At 39.6% G+C, this 25,489-nt stretch overlaps 1 protein-coding gene across 1 annotated transcript in view; it reads right to left on the reverse strand.

Moving 5' to 3' along the window:
* Positions 1-9,674, reverse strand: part of adamts16 (ADAM metallopeptidase with thrombospondin type 1 motif, 16) — a 56,987-nt gene extending 47,313 nt beyond the window's left edge. The window contains exons 1-3 of the mRNA XM_030750356.1: positions 9,588-9,674; positions 9,248-9,338; positions 5,753-6,111 (exon numbers count right to left, since the gene is read on the reverse strand). Coding sequence (XP_030606216.1) covers positions 5,753-6,111; positions 9,248-9,338; positions 9,588-9,674 — 537 coding nt within the window. The remainder of the gene's footprint in view (positions 1-5,752; positions 6,112-9,247; positions 9,339-9,587) is intronic.
* Positions 9,675-25,489: the final 15,815 nt, after the last annotated feature.

Genomic DNA, 25,489 nt, shown 5'->3' on the forward strand with positions numbered 1-25,489 from the left:
GAAGCGAGAAACACACCCGTCCTTTTACAAGTGGAAAACACATACCTTCCAAGTGATTTGTAGTGACAGGACATTAAGAATTTCCCTTTGATACAAGTCTGAGTAAAATAAGCCAAACTGACACAGATGAATGTGAAGCACAGAGCCAGTGTCCGGAGGTAAAAAAAAAGAAAAAAAAAAAAAGAAGACATAATCAATTCAATTCAATTCAATTCAATTCAATTCAATTCAATTCAATTCAATTCAATTCAATTCAATTCAATTCAATTCAATTTTATTTATATAGTGCAAAATCCCAACAGTCACCTCAAGGTGCTTTATATTGTAAGGTAAAGACACTACACTAATAGAGAGAAAACCCCAACAATCAGATGACCCCCTATCAGCAAGCACTTTGGTGACAGTGGGGGGAAAAAACAACTCCCATTTACAGTAACAGGAAGAAACTTCTGGCAGGACCATCATTTTGAATCAATTGAAGGGAGCTTTTAGGACAACCTGATTATAATGAATCACAATAGTCCAGCCCAGAAGTACTAAAAGCACGAACTAGTTTTTCAGCATTGCTCTGAGACAAGATGTTTCTAATTTTAGAAATACAATGCAAATGCAAGAAAGGAGTCTAACATATTTGTTTAATATGTACATTTTTGACCATTGAAGGACATATTAAACAAATATGTCCTTCAATGTACATATTTGTTTAATATGTACATTGAAGGACATATTTGTTTAATATGTACATTTTTGACTTGGAATCTTGGAGTCATTTTTGACCAGGATATGTCCTTCAATGTACATATTAAACAAATATGTACATTGAAGGACATATTTGTTTAATATGTACACTGAAGGACATATCCTGGTCAAAAATGACTCCAAGATTCCTCACAGTGTTCCTGGAGGCCTAGGTAATGCCATCCAGAGTAAGTATCTGGTAAGACACAATGTTTCTAAGGTTTGTAGGACCAAGTACAAGAACTTCAGTTTTATCTGAATTTAGAAGCAGGAAATGAGAGGTCATGCAGGCCTTTATGTTTTCAAGACATTCCTGCAGTTTAACTAATTGGTGTGTGTCATCTTGCTTTATGGATAGATAAAGCTGAGTATCATCTGCATATCAATGAAAATATATTCAAAACTTTCTAATAATACTACCTAAGGGAAGCATGTAGCCTATAATGTAAATAGAATTTATCCTAGCACAGAACCCTGCAGAACGCCATAATTAACCTTAGTGCATCATGAAGACTCCCAATTTACATGAAAAATTTGGAGTCTGTTAGATAAATATGGTTCAAACCACATCACAGCAGTACTTTTAATACCTACATCATGCTCCAATCTCTGTAATAAAATATTATGGTCAACAGTATCAAAAACTGCACTGAGGTATAACAGGACAAGCACAGAGATGAGTCCACTGTCAGAGGCCATAAGAAGATCATTTGTAACCTTCACTGATGATGTTTCTGTACTGTGATGAATTCTGAACCCTGACTATAACTCTTCAAATAAACCGTTCCTCTGCAGATGATCAGTTAGCTGTTTTACAACTACTCTTTCAAGAAGAGATCAAATGAAAGTTGGAGATTTGCCTATAATTAGCTAAGAAAATTAGGTCAAGTCATGGCTTTTTAAGTGATGGTTTAAATAGTGCCACCTTAAAGGCCTGTGGCACATAGCCCATTAATAAAAATAGACTGACCATATTTAAGATTGAAGCATTAATTAATGGTAGAACTTGATAGAAGCAGTCTTGTTGGAATAGGGTCTAACAGACATGTTGAAGTTTGGAGGTTTTTTTTAGGAAGTAACTATTAAAGTTAACTCAGAAAAATCAATCGGCGAGAAAGTGTCTAAATAAAAATCAGTAGTATTGAAAGTTTCTGTACATGGTGATATGTCAGTGGAATTGTTATGAATATTTTTTCTCTAATAGTTAAAATTTTATTTGCGAAGACATTCATGAAGTCATTACTAGTTAAGGTTAAAGGGATGCTCGGCTCAACGGAACTTTCATTTTTTTTTTTTTTTCCAGCATGGGCTTTGTGGACAGACAACTCTGTCCCTTTACTTACAGAATTACAATCATGTTAAGAGCTCTGTGAGGCTGCACTAGTAGTATTCTGAGTTAAAGGCTAATGTCACCATTGTGGTGTGCTCACAATAACAACATGCTGATGTTAAGTGGGTGGTATAACAGTAACAATGTTCACCATATTAGCTCAGCATTTTAGCATGCTAAAAATCTTATCTTTTTTCCCCTTAAGTTTGGACCAAAGATTACAAAAGATGCCATATGCAGGTATAGGGATTAAAAAAAAAAAATTTCATGGTACCAGATTGAAACAATGCTGGCACGTCACTCCTCAATATCCTCATACCCATAAAAGCCAGACTAAAGCATATCATTCTGCAGCACAAAGTTGACACAGAGGAGGGACTGTTTTATGATCGGGCCTTCCAAATGTGTGTGCGTGTCGGTGTATGAAACCTTTTGGCAGGTGATCAGTGGGATTGGCCTGCAACTTTTATTCCATCAATTCGTTGCTTGTAAGTCAGAGATTTTTATGGTTCATCACCCTCCTGTCATCAGCTGTATGGGCTGCCAGAAGATGAGAGTTGAAAAGGCAAATTATAAATAGGCTTTACAATGTTAAACTCCCTACAAGAAGGATTTTAGCACTTCAAACTGCCAGGGAAGGAACAAAAAACTTCTTCATCTCTATGTTACTCTCTTTCACACTGATCTTTCTTTATCCTACTGTTGGCATCTATCAGCCAGCATAAGAAACCCTAACTATGCAGGTTAATCTAAATACAGATGGATAATGTTAATTTTTAAAAAGAATGACAGCACAAACAAATGTGATGAAAGGGTACACATTCGAGGTAAAGGTGCAGTGCTGCTCTGGTCAATGTTTACCTGTTGCTTGCCAAAGCAACAGGTAAACATTGACCAGAGCAGCACTGCACCTTTACCTGTTGCTTTGGCAAGCAACAGGTAAACATTGACCAGAGCAGCACTGTACCTGTTGCTTGCCAAAGCAAACTGGCCAAAGTGCAAGGTCTCCTATATGCTTTCCAGTGGTCTAGTGAACTCTGTTATCAGTTTTTGACCAGCTGTATGCAGCAGCTGGAGAATACACGCATGCTTACATCAGTTGGTTGGACTTGGAACACTCGCCCAAGAATTTCTAACCTAAGCCTAAGCTATGCTAACCTTAAATCAATCACACTTCATGTTAAATTGTAGTGATGCATGATAGACGTTGAAACCACAGTGTGACAATGTAAATGGATTATGCCCCCAGAGGGCTGGCACAATGCACAACCTATTTGGTACTATAGGTGGATAGTTCTTCAATACAGAAACTCATCTTATATATCAGAACTGACTATGTGACATTGTGAAATTGTTAAAATATATTCTGGGAAATACTTATATGCAGTTCAGATCTGGCAGATCTGAATTCTGGCCTTTTTTCTTTTTTTTTTGGAAAATCCCTGAGCAACTTTATCTTTTTCCTAGACTCTAAATACATTTTTCTGATCATATTGCTTAAGCACTTCCCTACTTCACATCAGAAAAAAGTCAAATTCCCATTGATGCCCTGACCCAGTCTGTCCTAGCCAGCCTCAGTCGTGAGAACAACATTTACAGTCTTTGCAACCCTGGACCTTTTGGCTGAATCTTTTATTGGGATCTGGTCTGAAATGCGTGCGTGCGTGCGCACACACACACACACACACACACACACACACACACACACACACACACACACACACACACACACACACACACACACACACACACACACACACACACACAGAGAAGGAGAAAAGCATCCCTGGAGATGTGCCATTCTCTGTCTGTAGTTTTAGAGGGCAATTCTCAGACACAGCAGTGGTCCCCTACAATGAAATATAAACATCAAACCAACAAAGTGGGACCTGGAATTTATTTTAGCCTAATTAAAAGCACTAAAAGCCACGCCAAAGTGAAATGCAGTCAAAATGTTTTTTAAGGAATTTTCTTTGTTAAAACTGTAAAAAGAAAGCAAGTTTAAACAATATTTATTTCTTTAGATGAAAGCTTATGTCACACTGAGATGAATGTGTGCAGTAATGAATGTCAACTGACAAATAAAATATTGCACTGATATTAAAGAACAAAACTCAAGCACTTCTTATTACCAAATTTTAGGACTCTATCTTTAATAAGTGCTGACTTCAAAATGATAATGTGTGTAGGTAACTTTAAAACTGACGTGATAATGTGTGTATTCATGAAGTCCTTTGTTCTCTAGTCCAGACTGCTAAGAGGGTTAATATAACACTTGGGGTCTTAGGGTGGCACTACCTCACTTCAGCTTACTTAATGTCATTCTTACAGTAATGTTTTCTTCGTGTCCATGTAGCAAAGGAGGACCACCAAGGCAAGAATTGGAATTCAGCCAGTAAAGCTAAACAGAATATAACTAGTCCAGAGGATTTAATCAGAATTCCATCCAATCAGCAGTTTTAGCCTACCGGTAAATTACACAATGATGACTTTTATCCAGAAAAAAGATGGACTTATTACACATAAAGCAGTAGAAAGAAAAATAAAATTACTTCCAAACACCACCAGAGCAAACAGAGCTCTACTAATTGTTTCCCATGCGTTGCTCTGACCAAACACACAAACACATCCCATCATTTAAACACCAATAAATCTGCTCAGGTTTGGATGTGGATATCAGCTTACCATCTGTGTAGCTTTAAGAATGCTCAGCGTTTAATTTCACCTGGACTCCATTTGGACGCATTTCAGTCTCCTTTAAACAGTGACAGCAGCTCATTTGCAAACATTACGGCTTTCAAGATGAAAACTGATGCAAAGACAATTCTCATTGTTAAGGAATATTAAAGATATTTTTATATCTGTGTACTAAACACCATGTGAAACCCATGAGAGAGCTATACTATGTGCTATATTTAAAAGTAATATACCATCAAAACATTGTTTTGGTGAATTTGGTTTATGTGTATTTCTAGAATTTTCCTGGCTTGTAGTGAGCATGATGTGGTGTTCACAAGCTTAGCTTTTCCATCCATTAGTAATTCATTAGCTGACTTACAACTAATAATGCATGACATACTGGAGCGAGAACCTCCCGTGTATATTTTGCCAAGTTATTCAGTGGGTTTTTAAGTCAATTTAAGTCAATTTTTTGAGCACACCAGAAGGGCAATGCACTGACTCAAGAACTGTGTAAAAGACAAAGAAGCATACTAAAAGAACACTGATGACCAAGTATAGTGTCTCACAATTGAAGAACTGCAATTTAATCTAATTTACTAGCTGTCTTTATTCTTTGCTGTTAAGTTAGTATATTCTGAACTTTAAGTTGAAATCCAACAAAGGTCATTAACCTCTCTCTTTCTGCCTTCCCAGTTTTGCCATGACAAGAACTCTGACACTCAGTGTTTATATTATCAGCAGTCCCAGGACGAGCCAAATTTCTTTGGCTCCCAGGCTCGTTTTTTTTCTAGGTCATTGAGTACAATTAGAGTACTCGCTGCTAAATCTAAATGCTGCCAAAACTTAAGCAATATAAAAATGTCCCTGAGATGCACTTACAATGAATTTACTAAGAAGTCTTTCTGACTTATACAGAGCACACACGATGCTTATCTGACTTATTTACTCTTGCTTTCTGTCTCATCTGAACCCTTCCTGAAACCTATATTTGTTTTGACTCACCATCCCCATGCATGTGGATAGTGCCACAGAGGAGTTGACCCTTGACCTCAGTGACCCCTGATAAAAGCAGAGGTCCTCCTGACGGTAGGCCCTCAGGCTCTTGGTGTTGTTCTTTCCCAGGACTTGGATGGCGAAGCCAGGTGCAATCAGGCTTTCCGAGGCGTCCCTCAGCTCCATGTGGAAGTCCTGCCCCAAGCCACTGAGCCGAAAGTGGACTGTTTCACTGCCGCTGTCGGCGTCAGATGAGCCTGCATCTGGAGTGAGGGATCTGCGTCGCCTTGTGCGTTGGTGGTGGGCAATTTCATGAGAGATGTAAACACCATGTTGGTTGACCTCATATGGAGATACAATCTCATATTCTGGATAAGACAAAGGATGATGGGGAAGGAAGAAGAGGCAAAAATAGGGACAGGAAACAGTTGACGAAAGGTGAAACACTGAGTTAAAATGCAATCACAACACCAAGACAAAAAAGTAGCCAGTTTAAAGAAAAAAAATATTGTCTTTTGATATGGGTATATTAAATACAAAGAGATTTCATGGTTTGAAACTATGCAACTGAAGGATTGCCAGGAGAAAAACTGTGAAGAGCAGAAGAGGATATTGTTATAGATAAAAAAAAACAAAACAAAAAAACCCCACATTGTCCTCATGGCAAATCTAAACAAATCTGATGTGTCAACATAATTTAAGGCAGCAGCTGCCCATTGTGTCAGCTGCTGCCTTGGTTGCAACATAGGCTAAAACTACAATTTTCTCCTTTTCTTTGTGAGCTCTCCTTGACCTGCCTCATATACTTTTGCTGATAGGGTCAAAAAAGGCTTGCAAGAAAAGGAAGGGTTCGAGACAATCACAGGCCTTTTAGTAGAGAGTGAATCATGTTTGACCAAGTGCTTTACTCCATTAATTTTTTATTACAGCTCAAGCTGGACGACAGCAAGTCATAAAGGGCAATGGTGGCAGGTCACAGCCCTGACCTCGTAGTACAGTTAAAGGTCTAATAGTGTTGTGGTCACAGGTCAAAAAGGTCAAATCAAAAGTAGCTGACTTTATATTGACTCCTTGAGTTGCATGAAATTGCTTTTGAGGAAAAATCTCAACAGTCAACATTGCTTAAGGTCATCCCATGAGTAAAAATGGAAGGACAGACTAAAGGACATCCTTTATAACATATGAACATATTCATTCTTGCATGTACTTGAAATATATATATAAAATGGGTCAAAATGTGCATGATTTCCATCCATCCATTTTTTCCCCACGTAGCCACTTCAGGATTGTGGTGGAGGTGGTGGTGGGGTCTGGAGCCTATCCCAGCTGTCAGAGGGTGAGAGGTAGGCTAGACCGTGGACTGGTCATAGGACTAACACATAGAGACAGACAACCATTCACACTCACATCTACAGCCAACTTAGAATGGCCAACCTAACCCTGTGCATGTCTTTGGGCTGTGGTAGGAAGCCAGAGTACCTGGAGAGAACTCAGGCAGACACAGGGAGAACATGTAAACTCCACATAGAAAGGCCCCAGACTGGATTCAAACCCAGGACCTTCTTGCTGCGACATGACAGTGCTAACCACTGCAGCACCGTGCTCCACTATGCTGTGTTAAAATGTGCATGATTTATGTTTTTTTTTTTTTTTTTTTTTTTTTTACCATAACTTTTGTTACTGTTCTATGAACTTTGTTAGAAGGGGTACTTGGTGCTGTAAGTCACACAGCTTGAAACATTTTATGTGTGATGCTTTATGAGTAACCTGGAAGCAAGCAGACATAATAGCATCATGGCTGATTTTGGCACAGTATTAGAATGGCCATTGCAAATGTGTTTAGTCTAGCCATGCAAAAATGATGTGCTGTCACTTTTTTTCGGGTTAAAGTGCACAGAATTAACAGCAAACGTGGACAGACAGTCCAAGGTTGCAGCAAGAGCCAGTCTCAGTCACTGTACAGTATAACCTGCTTTAGCATGACTTAATAATGAGTAAATATAGCGCAGAGACAGACAGTTTCTGCCAGTGGGAAAAACATGCAGGGTGGCAGACTGTGTGTCATCATTACCTATGCCAATGCCTGAGGACTGAGCTTGGTTTTTGGTGCATCTTGGTCATTCGGTGTATCTACCCACAGCGCTGCCTGTCCTCAGCAGCAGACGCACCTTGATTTACTATGACTGCATGTGTTTAAGCATGGTTGGCTACAGCAGGAAGCAAAGCCTTGATGTGTCACCAGTCTTATTGATCTGAGAGTTACAGGAGTTACAGGACTGCAAAGAGCAAACACATGCTGCAAGTCGAGAGCATTTTCTGTGCAGAAAGCAAAGCACTTAAGCAAACCCAGAAAATGCTCTTCTCTGTCTTTGCCTCTTTGTCCACATCCCCCCGAACACACAGACACACACACTTGCTTCTAGTTAACTGTTTGTCCCACCCTCACTCAAAAAAACAGCTGTGGTGACCCATGTCTGACAATATACAAACAAAGAGTCTGCGGGAACAAAGTGCACGCGCGCACACACACACACACACACACACACACACACACACACACACACACACACACACACACACACACACACACACACACACACTTGTCTCTGGCAGAGACAAGATCCTACAGTTGTTAGTTTGTTGGTTTAGTGGCTCCTGAGTGCCATTAGCACTGATGGGGGTCTTTAACCAGTGGGCACCTTGGTTTAAAGATAACAAAAGATTAAAAATATGAATTCTGTCCTCACTAACTCTTACATATAAATGTTGACACATTAACAAGGAGAAATAATTGTTGAATCACTGCCTATAACATTAACTCAAAACACAAGGGAGGGCTTTCCCATTCACTTCTGTTTCAGATCATTTACACATGTGCTCGGAGAGACTTCATTTAAACATGCATATTTATGCACTTTCATGGTAACAACAAAAACAAAAGATCTGGCGGAGAATGCACAGCCAGAAAAGTTGCTGGCTCATCACGCCACACGGGGTTAGATCCACAAAACGAGAACAGATGAAAGCCTCGCAGTTAACTTCTTACTCTAATAATTAACAAAGCAGCCATCACTGCATCCTCATTGAAGACTTCAGTCACTCTCACAGAGCCATTTTTTTTTATTGTGCTATTTATTCCTGTCACCCTCTTCTTGTTCCGGGACTTGACACATTAATAAATAACTGCTTTAATGTAACGTCAAACAAGTGAAACGAGTTTTACAGAATTAAACAATTCCTTATTTTGCTGTGGACCACAATTTGAGATCCGCTGCAGCAGAGAACCAGCGAGTCTGATTCAGGGCACAGGTTGCCCCCCAGCGGTGAAAGAAGGTAACGCACAACGCAGGTGAGCGCTGTTTGATGCTGCCGGCCGCTTGAAGGGTGGAGAGGTTAAATTTACTTCTGATTTTAATTGCTGAAAAGCATACAGCAAATCATCCATCACACTTTAAAAAATTCATTACAGCTGGAAAAAAAAAAAAAAATCGTCACTTAGCCTACCTGTGTTTTGGGGTAAATTGAGAGACCGGAGCAGAACAAATGCGCCTTGGTCATATTCAGCACTGTCAGCACTAGCATTCAAAAGGACGCTCTGCAAGAGAGAAAGTGTAAACGAACTGGTTTGTGCATCCAATATATATATATATATATATATATATATATATATATATATATATATATATATATATATATATATATATATATATATATATATATATGTATATATATATGTGTGTGTGTGTGTGTGTGTGTGTGTGTATATATATATATAACTCAGCACCTAGTTATTTGGTGTATTGAAAACACCGTGAGCCACATGCATGCAATACAGCGGACTTACTTTGCCCAGGGAGAAAAACCACAACAGGTGGAGAAACGCCGGTCTCCAGCTTCTGCACGCTGCACAAGACAAACGCGAGAAATACATGTCCGTGGATCACTTTTAACACACTTTCCAGCAGTACCGATATCGTAAATGAAACAGTTCAACAGCAGCAGCAGCACTTCTGCTTTAGATGAATAAAGCATCAACGAGTTTCAGATGCAGGCTTCAGTTTAGCCACTTTGGTCTCCATTCATTTCCATGTGGAGTTCCAATCGGGGTAAACTGCTTGAACTCTAGTCCTCTCTCCCGGCAAGTCATTTTCTTCTGTTTTTTTCCAGTCAAGGCAGCCCTACAATTCTCTCTCTTTCTCTCTCTCTTTCTCGGCTACACTCAGTCAGCCGCTCTCTCTCTCTCTCTCTCTCTCTCTCTCTCTATACCCAGTGACCACCGTGGATCCTTTTGACTCCCAACAAAATCACGTGATTGTCTTAAATAGGCCGCAACTCATCTTGGCAAAGACAGACTTCTGTAAAAATCGCACTGAGTTCAAATATGTTTCTCTTGGGAGCCCGACGAGGGAGCTCTGCACACAATGCTCTGTGTGAGTGTTTTCTGGGCAGGGTGTAGGGGGCTTACCCCAAGCAGGCTACAGCCTGTAGCCAATCACATTTGGCACCTGCATTGAGAGACGTCTACTTCTCAGCTTACAAGGCCACTGTGATATTAAACAAACACACAAATACATAAAAAAAAACAAAAAACAAAAAACAAATTTCAGGTCCAGTTGGAAAACAACGCTTTTCAAAGTATAAAGGAACGATCATTTTTTAAAAATATGAATTCAGTCATGTTGATCTTGCCCAAGCTCGATCCAGAGATTACACCCTGGAGCAGGTAATCAGTAATTTGTGATGCTTTACAGCTTGAAATTTAACCACTGACCCTATTTAATCCGCTTGCCATTCTCCCATCTCTCCAATATTCCACAGCTGCACTGATAGGCAGCGTGCCAACATTTCTGAACTCCCTGCAGTCATTCATAGAAGTGCTTGGGACTGTGCAAGCCAAACGATCAGGAGCACTTGTTTCATATTCTCAAGTATTTTATCATCCTGAAAGAAAAACCAGATGAGATCTCTGCTGTACAGCAGGGGAAATAAATGTGTGGTGTTTACAGAGTGATCCTTTTAGCACCAAATCAAAAATATCTGAATCAGAGCGAAAGGAATCAAAGGTGACCCTCAAGTGAGAGGGTCTATAGATTGCCCACCTCTCTCCCCCAGTTTTCTGACTGCATGTGCACAGAGGATGAAATCTACTTCTGCATATGGTTTCTCATTTCTATGTTTAGTATTATTATTATTTAGTATTATCCAATGTAGTACTATTTAGTAGTACTGAACAACAGAAACGTTGCCATCTAAAAACTCACACAGGTTTGATGTCCTGTTGTTGAACATGCTAACCAGAAAGTTGACTTTGGGATTTTGGCAGGAAGGAAAAAGCAAAGACTAAGCAGTGAGACTGGACCTCAGCTCTCTCTGACACCAAGTCATGAGGATTTGTTTCCTTCTGGAATGCAAGGTGTTTGATGCATCTTCCAGATGGCCTGTGTCATGTTGGATTAGCGATAGCTATCACACATGACGGATTAATTTGTTTTGAATGACAGAAAGGGAATCAGTGAGACAGTGCTGAGGTATTAGCGACTAATAACCAACTTTCCCCTGAATAAAACCCCCTGCAGATAAGAAGCAGGATAAGAAAATGCAAGAACATTTTCATTCTAAGTGTAATATGTTCTAAGCCTATAAAACTGATACATATACAATACCCACTTCCAGACTTCTGCCTCTGTTTGCCAATCCTGGATTTAATCAGTGATAAAATGCCGTCATCAATTCTTACCATATGTTTGGAGGCTCAGGAAATGTGTACTTTACAACAGCAGCTGACACTGCAAGCACCCCTCCTCCTTCTACGTTATTACACAGACCCCTTGCTCAGACACATGTGCACACTCGCAGCAATCCAATACTCACTCTGCATCTGTGTGTCTGGTATCACGTGAATATATGGAAAATGGGCTGCTTTCATATTTCTACGTGAGCAAATTGTTCATATGCGTTCAGCAAGAGCAAATCTTTACAGCTGATTAGAAAGTTTTGGCATACCTTTGAACTCTGAAGTTCAAAGGTATGCCAACAAAACACACCCCAACAAAACAGCGTTTTTGTTGGGATGTACGGCAGGATGCTTCATTGTGGGGTGCACAGGGGGTGGGGGGGTCAAACTGGCAGACTGAGAAGTAATGGTTTGTTGTCTGTATTGTCTGAAGGAGCTGAACATAAAGAAAGCTCCTGTAAGTACGCTGAGCACTGTGAACGTTTTGACCTGTGAGCTCCTGTAGGCCTCTCAGCCTGCCTGCCTGTCTGACTGCTTGTTCTTCTGTCTGCCTGTCTCAGTCAGCTTGGCTATATGCCCTACTGTCTGTCTTCAATAACATCTGGGGATTTACAAAGGCAGAGAACTGACACATAAAGGGAACTCATTCCAGCACATGTATTATGAGACACCGAGGCATATAGTGTCCAATATACAGTGCTGTGAAAAATAGGAATATCACATAGACATTGTTATTGTTGGAAATCAACATTTTGAATATTATTTAAATAAATAAAAACAGGTGTTACATGTTAAAAGTAAGCATACTTTTTTCATGCCTTCAAATCAATGAAAATATAAACCAGAGGTTCAAGATTAAATGCCAGTGATTAGAGCCCCCCCCCCCCCCCCCCCCCCAGGTGGAACTTCTCTTATTTAGGCCTCCTCTTCACATCTTCACATCTGCATTCGAAGCTGTCTCTTTCTACAAGATTGGGTGCCCAGCAATCTCAGCCTTGCAGTAAAAAGAAGTCTCCAAAACCCCCGAAATGTAATCAATCACAGGATCTATAAGCATCTTACAAGCGTTAGTGTCGAGGTGCAGGCATGTACAATCAGAAAAGATTTAAACATCTGACCCGCATGGAAGCTGTGCCAGGAAAAAGTCCTTGCTGTCCAAAAAAAGAAAATTAGAGCAAAACTACAGTTGGCCTGCAGCAAAAACCTGGCCATTTGGAATAACATGGTCTTGACACATGATTAAGATATATAAACTTGTTTGGCCACAAGAACAATAGATATTTTCTGATGCAGATCAAAGACAGTCTTTTTTAAGAGAATAATTACGCCCTACCCAGTGACACGTACATTTCGTATTTCGTCTATTTGAAACTGTCATTTGCACATCATTGTATATCTGAGCAAGCATATCTGGATGCAAACAGGAAAAAATATGGAGTGCTGGCTGCATGTAAGCAGTAGAGCAAACGTATCCTTTTGAATTGCGAGTTGGACAAAATTTCTTTGAAGTTCTCTGAACTTGGTGAGGCTGAATACAGAAGAAAGTCAAATTGCAGAAAGATGCTGATTAAACAACAGCCGCATTCCAGATGCACAGCCTATTTTTACTACTTTAAAGAAGACAATATGTGAATGAAGACGCTGAAAGATCCCACAACATGGAAGTTGAAGTAAAGCAGCTTTAATATGGGTGAGCTTTAAACTTTGACATGATTTTTTTTATTTCGCTTTTTTTAAAAAAAAAAAAAAATTGCTTAGAATTTTAAAAACCACAAAGAGCGTCTTCACAATTTCAGTGTAGAATACCTAGAAGATGTCTGATACTATACTGAGCATCAGTTGTCAGTTCCTCTGATCTGTTTGTCTGCTTCCTAGCTGAATGAATATCACTGGCAGACATTATGTCAGGTGAGATTAGCACACCATCAAAAGTGAAAAAAAAAAAGAAACAAAGCAAAATAAACAGCTACTTTGCTCCTGAGGATCCATCATTTCAAAGGCTAAAGCAGATAGCAGCTGCCTATAATTAGCTGTCATCAAGGTCTGCATGCGTGTCTTGTGAGCGCAGGCTACACTTGTGGTAAGCATATGTGAGTTTGTGTGCATGCTCACATGTGATTTATGTGCATATGTGTCTCTGTATGTTAGTGTGAGTCTGTTCACACATGTATGGATATACTTATGTGTTTGGGTCTTTACAGTATATGTGTGTGTGTGTGTCTGCATGCACAATAAGCAGACAGCAGCTGTAAAATTCCTCTCAGCGCATCACAGAGGGGGAGGCTGATGGGAGCTGACAGAGAGCAAGAGTAAAAGGAGGTGGGAAACAAAGATGAAGGTAAGAGCGGAGCAATGGGAGATGGTGGTTGCCAGGCAGTGTCATGATTGAAGGGTTAGTCAGGATTTGCAAAAACTCTGCACCACTGTGAAAGAATACTGATGTCTTTACTGCTGTTGTCTTGACCTTGTCTAGTACAACTGATGCACCTTGGATGCATGAGTTCAGTGTGAAATGCTGTTTTACCTAAATATTTGGAGATGGATGCTGAAGCCTGGTTTTGGCTTTGGTTTCACTGCAGGACCTCAATGATCTTTTTTTAAATATATATTTTAGAAGTAAAAATGTTTTGATTAAACTACACCTTGTGTAAGAAGAGACTGAGAAAAGGGACATGTACAGGTAGGGTACATTTTTAAATGTTATGTCATAGATTTGTCTTATTCAGTTGTTTCAGTCTTACTGAAGTCTTACAAGCAGTTTAATTAATGGCATGCAATCTAATGTATCAACACTTGGGACGCTAATGTTCAGGTGCAACGATGACACCATATGCTATATTTTATGTTTGCAATAGTAGCATTTATTTGAAGTCTTTCGCAGCACTGTTACTACTGTAACTAATAGACTCAGTAGCACTCCATTGGAAAGTTACACTTAGGATATGTTAATGTACTTCTCCAACCTTCTATGCTCTTCAAAAGCTTTCACAGAACCAGATAATGTATGGGACATGGCTGAGTGACTCAGGAATTAGTCTTCATAATAACCACTGATTAGTGCAGTTATTGTGCTGTCATTGCTTCACATCAGTTGGCCCTAGAAGTGTTACAGCATGGGAGGTCTTGCTCTGACCATGTTTGATCATGTGAGCAGTTACAGTTCACGCCGGATCACCATCCTGGACGAGGCTGACATATTCTTGATTAATCAGATTTATAGTAGCAATCATTATGTTGATCTATTGCTATCCAAGGAGCGGCGTAGGTTATTAATTCAATCAGTTGTGCATTTTCTCTAGTAACAAGTGTCCCATTAAAATAATGGTTATGCTCTGAGCACTTTAATTACAACACTAGCAGAGTTAATGGTTGGAGTCACAGTTTCCCACTTGAATATGTAAGTAATCAAGACGACTGTGTGGTACAAAGGAGATAAACATCAACAGCAACTTACAGTGTGTGCAGACTTTTTTTTTTTTTAACTTTTAGCTCTTTTTAAAAGGTGCTTCTTGAACAATATTACAACTTCTGATGAAATTTAAACTCATTTTTATTAACAGCCCCCCCCCCGCCAGAAAAATGGTAACCTTCCATGTCAGTAGTATACATCTTCCTATTTCTCTCTCTGGGTTTAAGATCCCAAGATGAAAATGAAGGGCTGAAGAATTACACTAATTATTGGTACTCAGCTGTATGTGATCACTGGGGCAGAAAGAGCATCTCTGGAAGGGTGAAACATAAAAACAGAGTGGCCAGTCTTATGACACTCTGCAGGGGTGAGTGCCTGCCAAAGTTCACCATCTCTGTGTTGTGTAAGCAGTCCTGTTCTATGAAACTGCTTTCATGCTGGGCTGAAAAAATGATTTCTACAGTTACTATCAGAGAGGGCAGATGAAAGCGAGCCTGTCTGCAGCGTTTTATCAGAGGTGAAGCTATATTATATCTACAAAAGGACTAATAAACTAGCTTTAACCATTTGCATTGAAAGCCATTATTCTCTGAATTGCTTGAATCTCGCACAAATGCAAAATAAACGCGATGCCAGTTTCAGGAGCACACAGCAAGTCTCACCTTCTGCACTGCAGTACAGTAGCTCCATTTTACAGTGCCAGACCCAAAGGAAAGTGTCTCTCTCACTCAAACATTTGCATGTCTGCAAACTAGTGGCGGGGTTTCATCCTGTGGGAACCGATGTCTGGGCAAGAGTTACTGTGCCACACAGCCCGCCACTGTCCAGAGTGGTGTGGAGCTGGACCTGCTGGCAGGAAGATGAGAAAAAGAACAAATGTTCTCATTTAGCTCAAACCCCATGCGTGTAAAATGCTTACAGAGTGGAGCAGAATTTACAAAACCCGCCAATGTAGCAGTTTCAGTGTTGGGGATCATGCAATAAAGAGGTCCAATTTTTCTAAAATTGTAAATTATATAAGGTTTAATGAATAAACTAAAGAGATCCCTGAAGCATTCAAACAGTTTCAGACAAGCGTTCTTACTTTCTTGATAGGCACTACTACTTCACTGTTCATTTTCACAGAGAAAGTATTGACTATCTTGCTGCTGCAGAGATTATGCAGGGTGTACCGGCTTATGCAGAAGCTACCACAGTACCCTCCATTGAACCTCAGGAGTTTCCAGGTGCCAGCGTGGGTCAGCCAAACTAAAAATTATTTTGAATTACATGTAACAGCTCAGTCAGGATAATGCAGTGAATGGTGTCCTGTATTGCATGAGATTACAGAGAGGATTACACTACATGAAATCAATTGGAAAGATTTCAAAAGAAAATACTTAACCTTAGTATTACTTACAGTAAGTGTAACTGCTCAAGTCTTGCAGATGTTAGTTCATTGATTCTGGTTCTGAGTTTGATGAGTCAGTTACATTTAAGATGTTAATGGACCGTGCATGCACCTGTACACCTGTTAGTCATATGTTTTCAATAACTGTGCTTTTGCACCATAAATTCAAAGAAATGAGTCATACCAAAGTGCTGGCCAAAGCTGAACTGTCTGAATTAGCTGATATGGGTTAAAAGTTCCCTCGTTGGCACAAAGTACCAGCAAATTCCAATTCACTACCAGTCACCAAACCAAAGCCTGACACTCCCACCCCCAACGATAACCAAACTGTGGAAAGTTCAGACCACCCAGGAATGCACAGACACGCCGCATGTGAGCGATCACTGTGTCTTTCAGAAGTAACTGATGTTGTATTTTTCCACAAAGTATTGTGAAATCAGCAAATACACAGCACTGAAATATCATGAAATATCATCCTAATTTCACTCATGCAGTTACATGGACAAAAGTTTTGCCAGGTGGAGCAGTGGTGCAACTTATCAAAGAAATTACTCTCTACCTGGATAATAAGCTTGCATCTTTGAACTCTCCTGCCATGACTCCCATCCACAACAAATTTCAGTCACGATGAAGAGAACGTCTTGTGTGGTTGCGAGAAACCCTTCACCTTTCACAATGAAGGCCTGCTTTGTTCTGTTAGCAACAGCTTAATATCTTCAAAGTGCAGACAAGCTGAAAAAAAGCGTTATACTAATGGGCATTCAAGTTATGGTTTACTTACAGCAAAGAATTAATATATCCACGAGTGAGCTGTAATAGAATACCATGAAAAGGCCATGAAAAGGAATTTTGGAGATCTTAGAAAAGTCAGAATAGATTTAAAAACAAAAGAGACCGTTGTAGTTCTTCCACCAGTGAGTTACTGGCAGTGTTGAAGCAGCCATTTCTCATTCCCAGGGTGTCAAATACTGCTGTTCTGTCAAAGCTGCTCGTGTCTCACAGACATGCACAAGGTGTTCTTTGATGTCTGCACCACGAGCATGGTTTTTTTAGTTTTGGTGCCTAACAATTACTACTACTATTACTATTACTACTGCTACTACTACTACTAATAATGATAACTTCAATAATAATAATTATTTGTACTAAGATTAAAAGTGTACACATTTAAATAAGAGAAAGGGAAGGAAGCACTAAGTCCCCTCCTCTCCAGGTCAGGTCACCACTTTTGTTAGTGTGTGTCTCCATCAGTGACAAAACAGGTGACCACACATAGCAGAAATGAAGCTCCGTGTTGGTGGTTACAGTATGATGTAAGCTGAAGTTGTCATGGCTGACTGAGTAGCTATATCAGAAACATCAAACACTGATAGAGACCCGTGGCTGTAAAAATGTGTCAAACAATGAAAGCACCAGAAAACATTCCTACTTGATCTCAGAGTGTTGTGTTTGGCAACAATTCTATCACTTTATGATGAATAACAAAAAAAAAAAAAAAGCCTTACATGAGTTTCAAGTGGATTTTTGGGGTATTTCCTCAAACTTTATGACCCCCCCCCCCCCCCCCCCCCCCCCCCCCCCCCAAACCCTTTTTTGTTTCCTAAGTATTTGATTTGCTTGGTACGTGACAATGACTGATAAAACCATCGTCCATAAACTGTCTATTTCTGCTGTCACTATTGTGACTTTTAAAAACAAGGGCCTCCCTTGGAATGTGGTGTGACCCCTGACCCCATAGTGGAGGGAGTTTACATATCCATGTCTCTACTAGTGAAAACCACATTCCCACCTTTGATCTGGGTCAAAGATGAAAGATGTCAGAGATCTGATGCTGGCAAGCAAGACTGATCTGACATTTAGAGAAATTTTTTTCTTGTGTTTTGGAAAGCTGGCACACACACACACACACACACACACACACACACACACACACACACACACACAAACACACACACACACACACACACACACAATAAATAAATAAATAAATTAAAAAAAAATTACAATAAAATGTGACCAGATACAGTGGCATACAGATGTCAAGTAAATTATCACACTGACTTTTGATCTATTCTCACTTGAACTGGCCCTTTTTAAATAATGGACCTTTTTGTCAGTTTTAATCATCACACATTCTTCTCATTAGCCTACAGTCTCTGTGTGGAACATCCAAACAGACTGATAAAGATGGTTGTTGACTGAATATTAAAAACTATCTGTTGTTGCACAATTTGTGTAGAAAGGTTTTCAAAAATGCTTTAACTGTCGATGTAAATTTGATTACCCTAGACACTGACTGCTGTGGCTGCTTGCAAAACTGAAGAGCCTCAACTTTTTAAAATATTCTTGGCTGCATTTGTTAACTACAGCTTCCATTTCTTTTGAATATACGTAAGAGCAATAAATCTTGATGGGGAGTGAAGTCACTGAAGCTGGTGAAAGTTCAGGTAAGAATCTCTCACCAACTATTTTAGGCACACTAAAAATGACAGATTTATGATGACAGCACTTACAGTATACGACATTTCCAATTTTTGTTTAACATAATAAGAATTAATCATAATGCTAATCATAGTCAGGGCATCTTATAAATGCAAATATACCGCCAAAGTATTAACTCACCCATCCAAATCATTGAATTCAGGTGTTCAAATCACTTCCATGGCACCAGGTGTATAAACCAAGCACTAGGTATGCAGACTGCTTCTACAAACATTTGTGAAAGAATGGGTTGCTCTCACGAGCTCAGTGAATTCCAGTGTGGTACCGTGATAGGATGCTGCCTGTCCTGTTGTGAAATTTCCTAGCTACTATATCTTATACTAGATTATAATATTTTTATAATATTTTTATAATATTTTTATTTTCATTTAGAGAGTTTGATTTTCTGTTACATGGCACTGAACAGGAGTGGCCCTCCAATCTCATTGTACATCCTGTATAATGACAATAAAGGCATTCTATTCTATTCTATTCTATTCTATTCTATTCTATTCTACTAATTATTCCACAGTCAACTGTTAGTGGTCAGGCCTCCAAACTTCATGTGGCCTTCAGATTAGCTCCAGAACAGTACGTAGAAAACTTCATGGAATGGGATTTCATGGCAGAGCAGGTGAATCTAAGGGTTACATCACACATCACCAAGTGCAATGCAAAATGGTGGATGCAGTGGTGTAAAGCCCGCCGCCACTGGACTCCAGTACAGTGGAGACATGTTCTCTGGAATGACAAATCATGCTTCTGTGGCTGGCAATCCGATGGACAAGTCTAGGTTTTGCGGTTGCTAGGAAATTGGTACAAGTCTGACTGCATTGTGTCAAGTGTAAAGTTTGGTGGAGGGGGGATTATAGTGTGGGGTTGTTTTTCAGGAGTTGGGGTCGGCCCCTAAGTTCCGGTGAAAAGAACTCCTAATACTTCAGCATACCAAGATATTTTGAAAAATTTCATTCACCCACCTTCATGGGAACCGTTTGGGGATGGCCCCTTCCTGTTCCAACATGACTGTGCACCAGTGCACAAAGCAAGGTCCATAAAGACATGGATGAGTGAGTTTGGTGTGGAAGAACTTCACTGGCCAATGGCTGGGTGCCTGGTGGTTCTCGGATGCCTGAGGCCTGGGATGGACAGCCCTTTCGGGGGCGCCGGGGCTCTAGTTCTCTCAGGCTCTTACCCTTCGGTTTTGGGGCCTGTCTGGAGCCTTACCTTCTTCCTTCTGCTGGGGTGGGCATGTGGTTGTCATCGGAATGTGTGGCCTTGGGACTTTCTCTATCTGCCTCTGGCTTCCTGGGGGTGTTATTGCAGCTTCCCACCCTCATTAAGTAAATTTTTTGACAAAAAAAGAGACATTCACTCTCTCTTTCTCTCTCTCTCTCTCTCTCTCTGTCTCTGTCTTTCTCACACACACACACACACACACACACACACACACACACACACACACACACACACACACACACACACACACACACACACACACACACACACACACACACACACACACACACCACAGCAAGATCATTGTTTGTTCATATATATATATATATATATATATATGTATATATAGTTGATCAAGATTCCAAAAAAATCATGCCTGTGCTGATTGGGTCATTGGTGTTCCAATCTCACTATAACTCAGTAACACAGAGTAAATGTCAATAACAATAATTAAACAGACAGCATCAAGAGAACCAATCATTTAAAACACTTTAAATCATTTTGGTCTTCCACAAAACTGTCCTTGTGTGAAAAGCAAAGTATTTTTGTGTGGGCATTCCCACACTGTCACTTTCTCCATATTACTGAGAAAACTGAAAGCCCTTTATCTGTAAATGGCAGACCATTAGTCTCCTGGCAAGAGCGTTTCACCACAGATCCCGCATAAAGGAATTATGCTGATTCAGAAGGGGGGAAAAATGAGACCTTTAACATCACTCAAAAAAAAAAGAGCTCTAAGCGAGGGGAAATAAGACGCTGAGAATAAAACTGTCTTGTCTTTAAATCGGAAAAATCAGTAATGTTAAAATTCTCCAGTACACTGTAGAATCTATAGGCACTTTGTTCATTTAAATGACTGGTTGCTGCAATTTTAACATATGTATCTTAGCATTTGCCAAAGGTGAATGATTTTGAATGAATAATTGATTAAAAACTGTTAATCCACATTAAGAGTAACAGCACTTTTGTACACCGAAGAAATAATATCCAACCATTTCTGTATGTCTGGTTGTATACGGCCTCATGGAAAACTGTGTGTTTCTGTTTAATGGTGCCAGCATGTGTAAGGTCATGAGTATGTGCATGCATGTATGTTTGTCATTTTGCTTCCATATCTCATTTATCAAATTGCAGGTGTTTTTACTAACCTCCCTCTTAGAAGCTAGACTTCTTAGGTAACAGCTGCCTCTGGAATGTCACCTCTCTGTTGGGGAAGGAGCCTGAGCTGGTGCATGAAGTCAAGAGATATGGGCTAGATATAGTCACGCTTGCCTCAGTGCACAGCTTGGGTTCTGGAATCAGTCTCCTGGAGAGGGACTGGACTGTATTTCATTCTGAAATTGCCCTTGTTGAGAAAAGGCTGACTGGGAAGGCTTGACTTGTATATCCCCCAGTTTGGTGCCTGTATGTTGGTGCTTTTCCCAGTTGATGAGATGGTTGCTGGTGTGCACCTTTTGCTCAGAGAATGGGCCATAACTGTTGTTTGTGCATATGTGCCCAGCGGCAGCTCAGAGTACCTGCCCTTCTTGGAGTCCTTGGGTGGGGTGCTGGAAAGTGCCTTTTTTTTTTTTTTTTTTATAAGATGGCAGACCAGAGGTTGTGTTCCAGTGTCAAGCCCATACTCCTCAGGCTCCCTGGGAAGGTGTGTGCTACAATACTGGACAGGCAAGTCTGTCTGTTGTTGAACATCAGATTCGCTCTGGCTTGTAAGGGAGATGTTGTCCAAGATGGAGAGGTTCAAGTATCTCTGGGTCTTGAGGGAAGGCAGGAGTGGGAGACTGACAGATGTATTGGTGCAGCTTCTGAAATATTACAGGTGAACTTACTATCATGTCCAAAAAAACAGTTTGAGATGATCTAAAATTTGTGTTTTGTGTTTTCTGTTTTATCCTGCTGGAAGCAGCTATCAGAAGATGGGTACACTGTGGCCATAAAAGGATGAAAATGGTCAGCAACAATACTCATTTAAACAATGCTCAGCCTGAACTGAGCATTGTTTAAATGCAGGATGGATTCATGTTTCCATGTTGTTTACACCAAATTCTGGCCATGTGAATATTGCAGCCAAAATTGAGACTCAGCAGAACGGGTGATGCTTTTCCAATCTTCTGTTGTCTAATTTTGGTGAGCTGGTGCTAATTGCAGACTCAATTTCTTGTTCTTACATGAGGGGAGTGACACCCGGTGTGGTCTTCTGCTGCTGTAGCAGAAGACCGCATTGCTTTTATAGTTACAGTTTCTTAGTTCTGACTGTGCTGCTTTCCTTTAATTATATGCTTAAATGATGTGCTCATCACTGAAAAATTTCACTTTGATTATAAATAGATTTGAGACATCGTAAATTAATTTTATTATTAATTTTATTATACTGTTTGAAAGCAAATTCATAATTAGATTTTTTTAAATGACTGTTTATCCACTGAATTCACAAATACAATGAACCCTTGTTTATGGCGGGGGTTACGTTCCAAAAATAACTCACAATAGGCGAAATCCGCGAAGTAGTCAGCTTTATTTTTTACAATTATTATACAGTACTATAGAAGGAAACCAAAGATCAAAACCTGTTTTCAAGCCGAACACATTCTGTGCTGGACAGAGACGAGGGACGGAGGAGATTGATTGACAGCCAATCAGGCAGCAGAACATGATGCTTGTTCATACACTGTTAAAAAAAAAAAAAAAAAAAAAAAAAGCATAAAAAAACTGCACTAAACAAATCCGTGAAACAGCGAGGCCGCGAGAGGTGAAGCGCGTTATAACGAGGGTTCACTGTAATCCAGACTTTCTGGTAGAACATGTGGGATGTGACCCTTAGCTGTTAATGAAACAGTACAGAAACAGTTTTTATGTGCATTTGTTAATTATGCTTTGGAAAATGATTTCAGAGCCTCCCTTTAGGGTCATGTGAAATACATATTTGCTTTGTGCAACTTGTCAGCCTAAAGGAGATGAACTGTACTCTTTTTGTTGAACAGTGTTTGTAGTGTCAGTCATGTAGTGCTCAAGATACTCTAAGAATTTAACTCACTTGAAATACGATGTTTTAGATCTTATTTTTACTCTGGGCCTGAATATTGACTCTCTTTATTCTCAGGACATTTTTATTTCTGATCACGTGTATTCTTTTTAATTTATTTTTTGACTCAAATCCTGTTACTAGTCATCATATAATTTCTTATTTAATCATCTCTCTACTGATAAATTTTCTGCTCTTTTCAACATTGATGATGCTCCTTTTCTTAACAAAGGTGTGAATTTTATGGTGCATTATTTTGATCGCTGTTATGATCGCTGTTTATCTGTTTTAGACAAAGTGGCTCCTTTAAAACCAGAACTGCTTCCTGTGCTAAATCCTTACCCTGGATGAATGACAGTATTCGCTCTTTCAAGCGTAGCTGTCGGAAAGTGGAATGTTTGTGGAAATCCATAAAGCTCCAGGTTCATCTTTGTTATTTATTAAGAGAGCTCTTGCATTCTTTTAATAATATAGTGAAAGATGCGAGGGCTACATATTTTTCAAATATAATCCATAAGCCAAGGGAATCCAAAAGTTTTTTTGACACAATCAGAAATATTGTCACACCTGTTTCTTCTGCTTCAACCGTTCACTCAAATGAAGAGTGTGAAAACTTTCGCTCCTTCTTTGTTAATAAGAGCCACCATATCAGAGCAAACATGACCCCTACTCCTTTCCCTCCAGTCCCATCCCTAAACTGGCCGTCAGTTTTAGAGAGTTTTAATTGGATTTCTCTTAATGCTCTCATTAATTTGGTTGATAAAATGAAACTGTCCTCGTGCCCACTTGACATTTTACCAGCCTCAATGTTCAAAGACACATTTCCTACCATTGGACCATGTGTTCTCAAGATAATTAACAATTCTTTAAATTCTTTAACTTTAACAGGCTGTTATTCACTCTCTTTTAAAAAAGCCCAACTATTGATCATGGTATCCTGATTGAGAGACTTAGAACTTGTGTGGGTATCTCTGGGTTAGCTCTTGACTGGCTTCCTTCTTACTGTATTTCTCTCAGAGAAGCTTTTTAGTTGCTTCTACTAATTTTACAGTATGTCCTCCTCTGCTACCCTATCTTGTGGTGTGTCCCAAGGCTCGGTCCTGCAACCAATACTGTTTGCTCTATATGTGCTCTCACTTGGACACATCCTGAACAACTTTGAAGGCATGTCATACCATTGCTACGCAGATGATATTCAGTTGTACATGTCTTTCAAACCCCAGAATGTAGCTAAATGATCGATTCTTCAATACTGCATTTGTGTTATAAAGAACTGGATAGCAGCAAATTATCTATCTCTAAAAACTTAAAAAAAACTGAAGTTCTGATCTGTGCCCCTGACAACTTTGTTCCCACAGTAATCCAAAATCTTGGACCCCTTTCATCTTCTGTTTGCTCCACTGTGAGAAATCTGGCTGTTACTTTTGATCAGGCATTCACCTTGGAGAAGCATGTTAGTTATCTTGTACAAACTTGTTTTTATCATCTGCGCAGCATTACTCATCTTAAATATACTGTGCCCCAAAGTGAAATGGAAATGGTTATACATGCATTTATTTCATCTCACCTCGACTATTGTAATTCATTATTCCTTCCTGAACAAATCATCTCAGGATTACTTACAAATGGTCCAGAATGCTGCCACGAGGCTTCTCACCAGGTCCCCTAAAAGTTCCCATGTGACACCAATTCTGGCTTCTTTACACTGGCTCCCCATAAATTTTTTTCATTTTTAAAGCTTTGGTGATCACTTTCAGAGCCCTCCACGGTCAGATGCCTCCATATATCAGTGAGCTACAGTACCACAACCTTACCAACCATCTAGATCTCTGAGATCTGCTGATCAGGGCTTGTTGGCTGTACCTAGCTCCAGGTTAAGGACAAAAGGTGACTGTGCTTTTGAGGTTGTGGTCCCCAAGTTGTGGAACTCACTTCCACTGGATTTAAGATCTGTAGCTTTTATTTAATTCTATTTATAGCATTTTAAATGTTATATTTTATTCTGTGTTGTAAAGCACTTTTTGAACTTTGTTCTTGTAAAGCACTATATAAATAAACTTTACTTACTTACCATATGACCATTACTTCCATAGACTATAGTAGTAGTACATAGTAATGTGTATTTACTGAACTGAAACATGGTTCATCAACAGATGCACAAAAAAAAAAATGCAAAACCTGAAAGCAGTTACAAATAATACAGAAATACAAAAAAAACATTTTCCTTCCTCCTTCCAAAAAAGCCATTGTGTGTCATTGTGTATCACACAAACACATAGGTGAGACTCTATAGGCTTTTGGGTGTGAAGTCTTAGTGTATTCACATTCCATTTTTCAGTAACACAGTAATGCAACATGTTATTGTACTAAATTTAGTCATCACAATAGAGTTTAATTATGCCATTACTTACAGGTTCTCGAGTTTTCTGCACGCCAGGTGGCTCGAAAGGAAAGAAAAACATTAAAACATGTCTTTT

This window comes from Archocentrus centrarchus, chromosome 16 (genome assembly GCF_007364275.1).
Source record: "Archocentrus centrarchus isolate MPI-CPG fArcCen1 chromosome 16, fArcCen1, whole genome shotgun sequence".
In the NCBI taxonomy this organism is placed as follows: domain Eukaryota; kingdom Metazoa; phylum Chordata; class Actinopteri; order Cichliformes; family Cichlidae; genus Archocentrus; species Archocentrus centrarchus.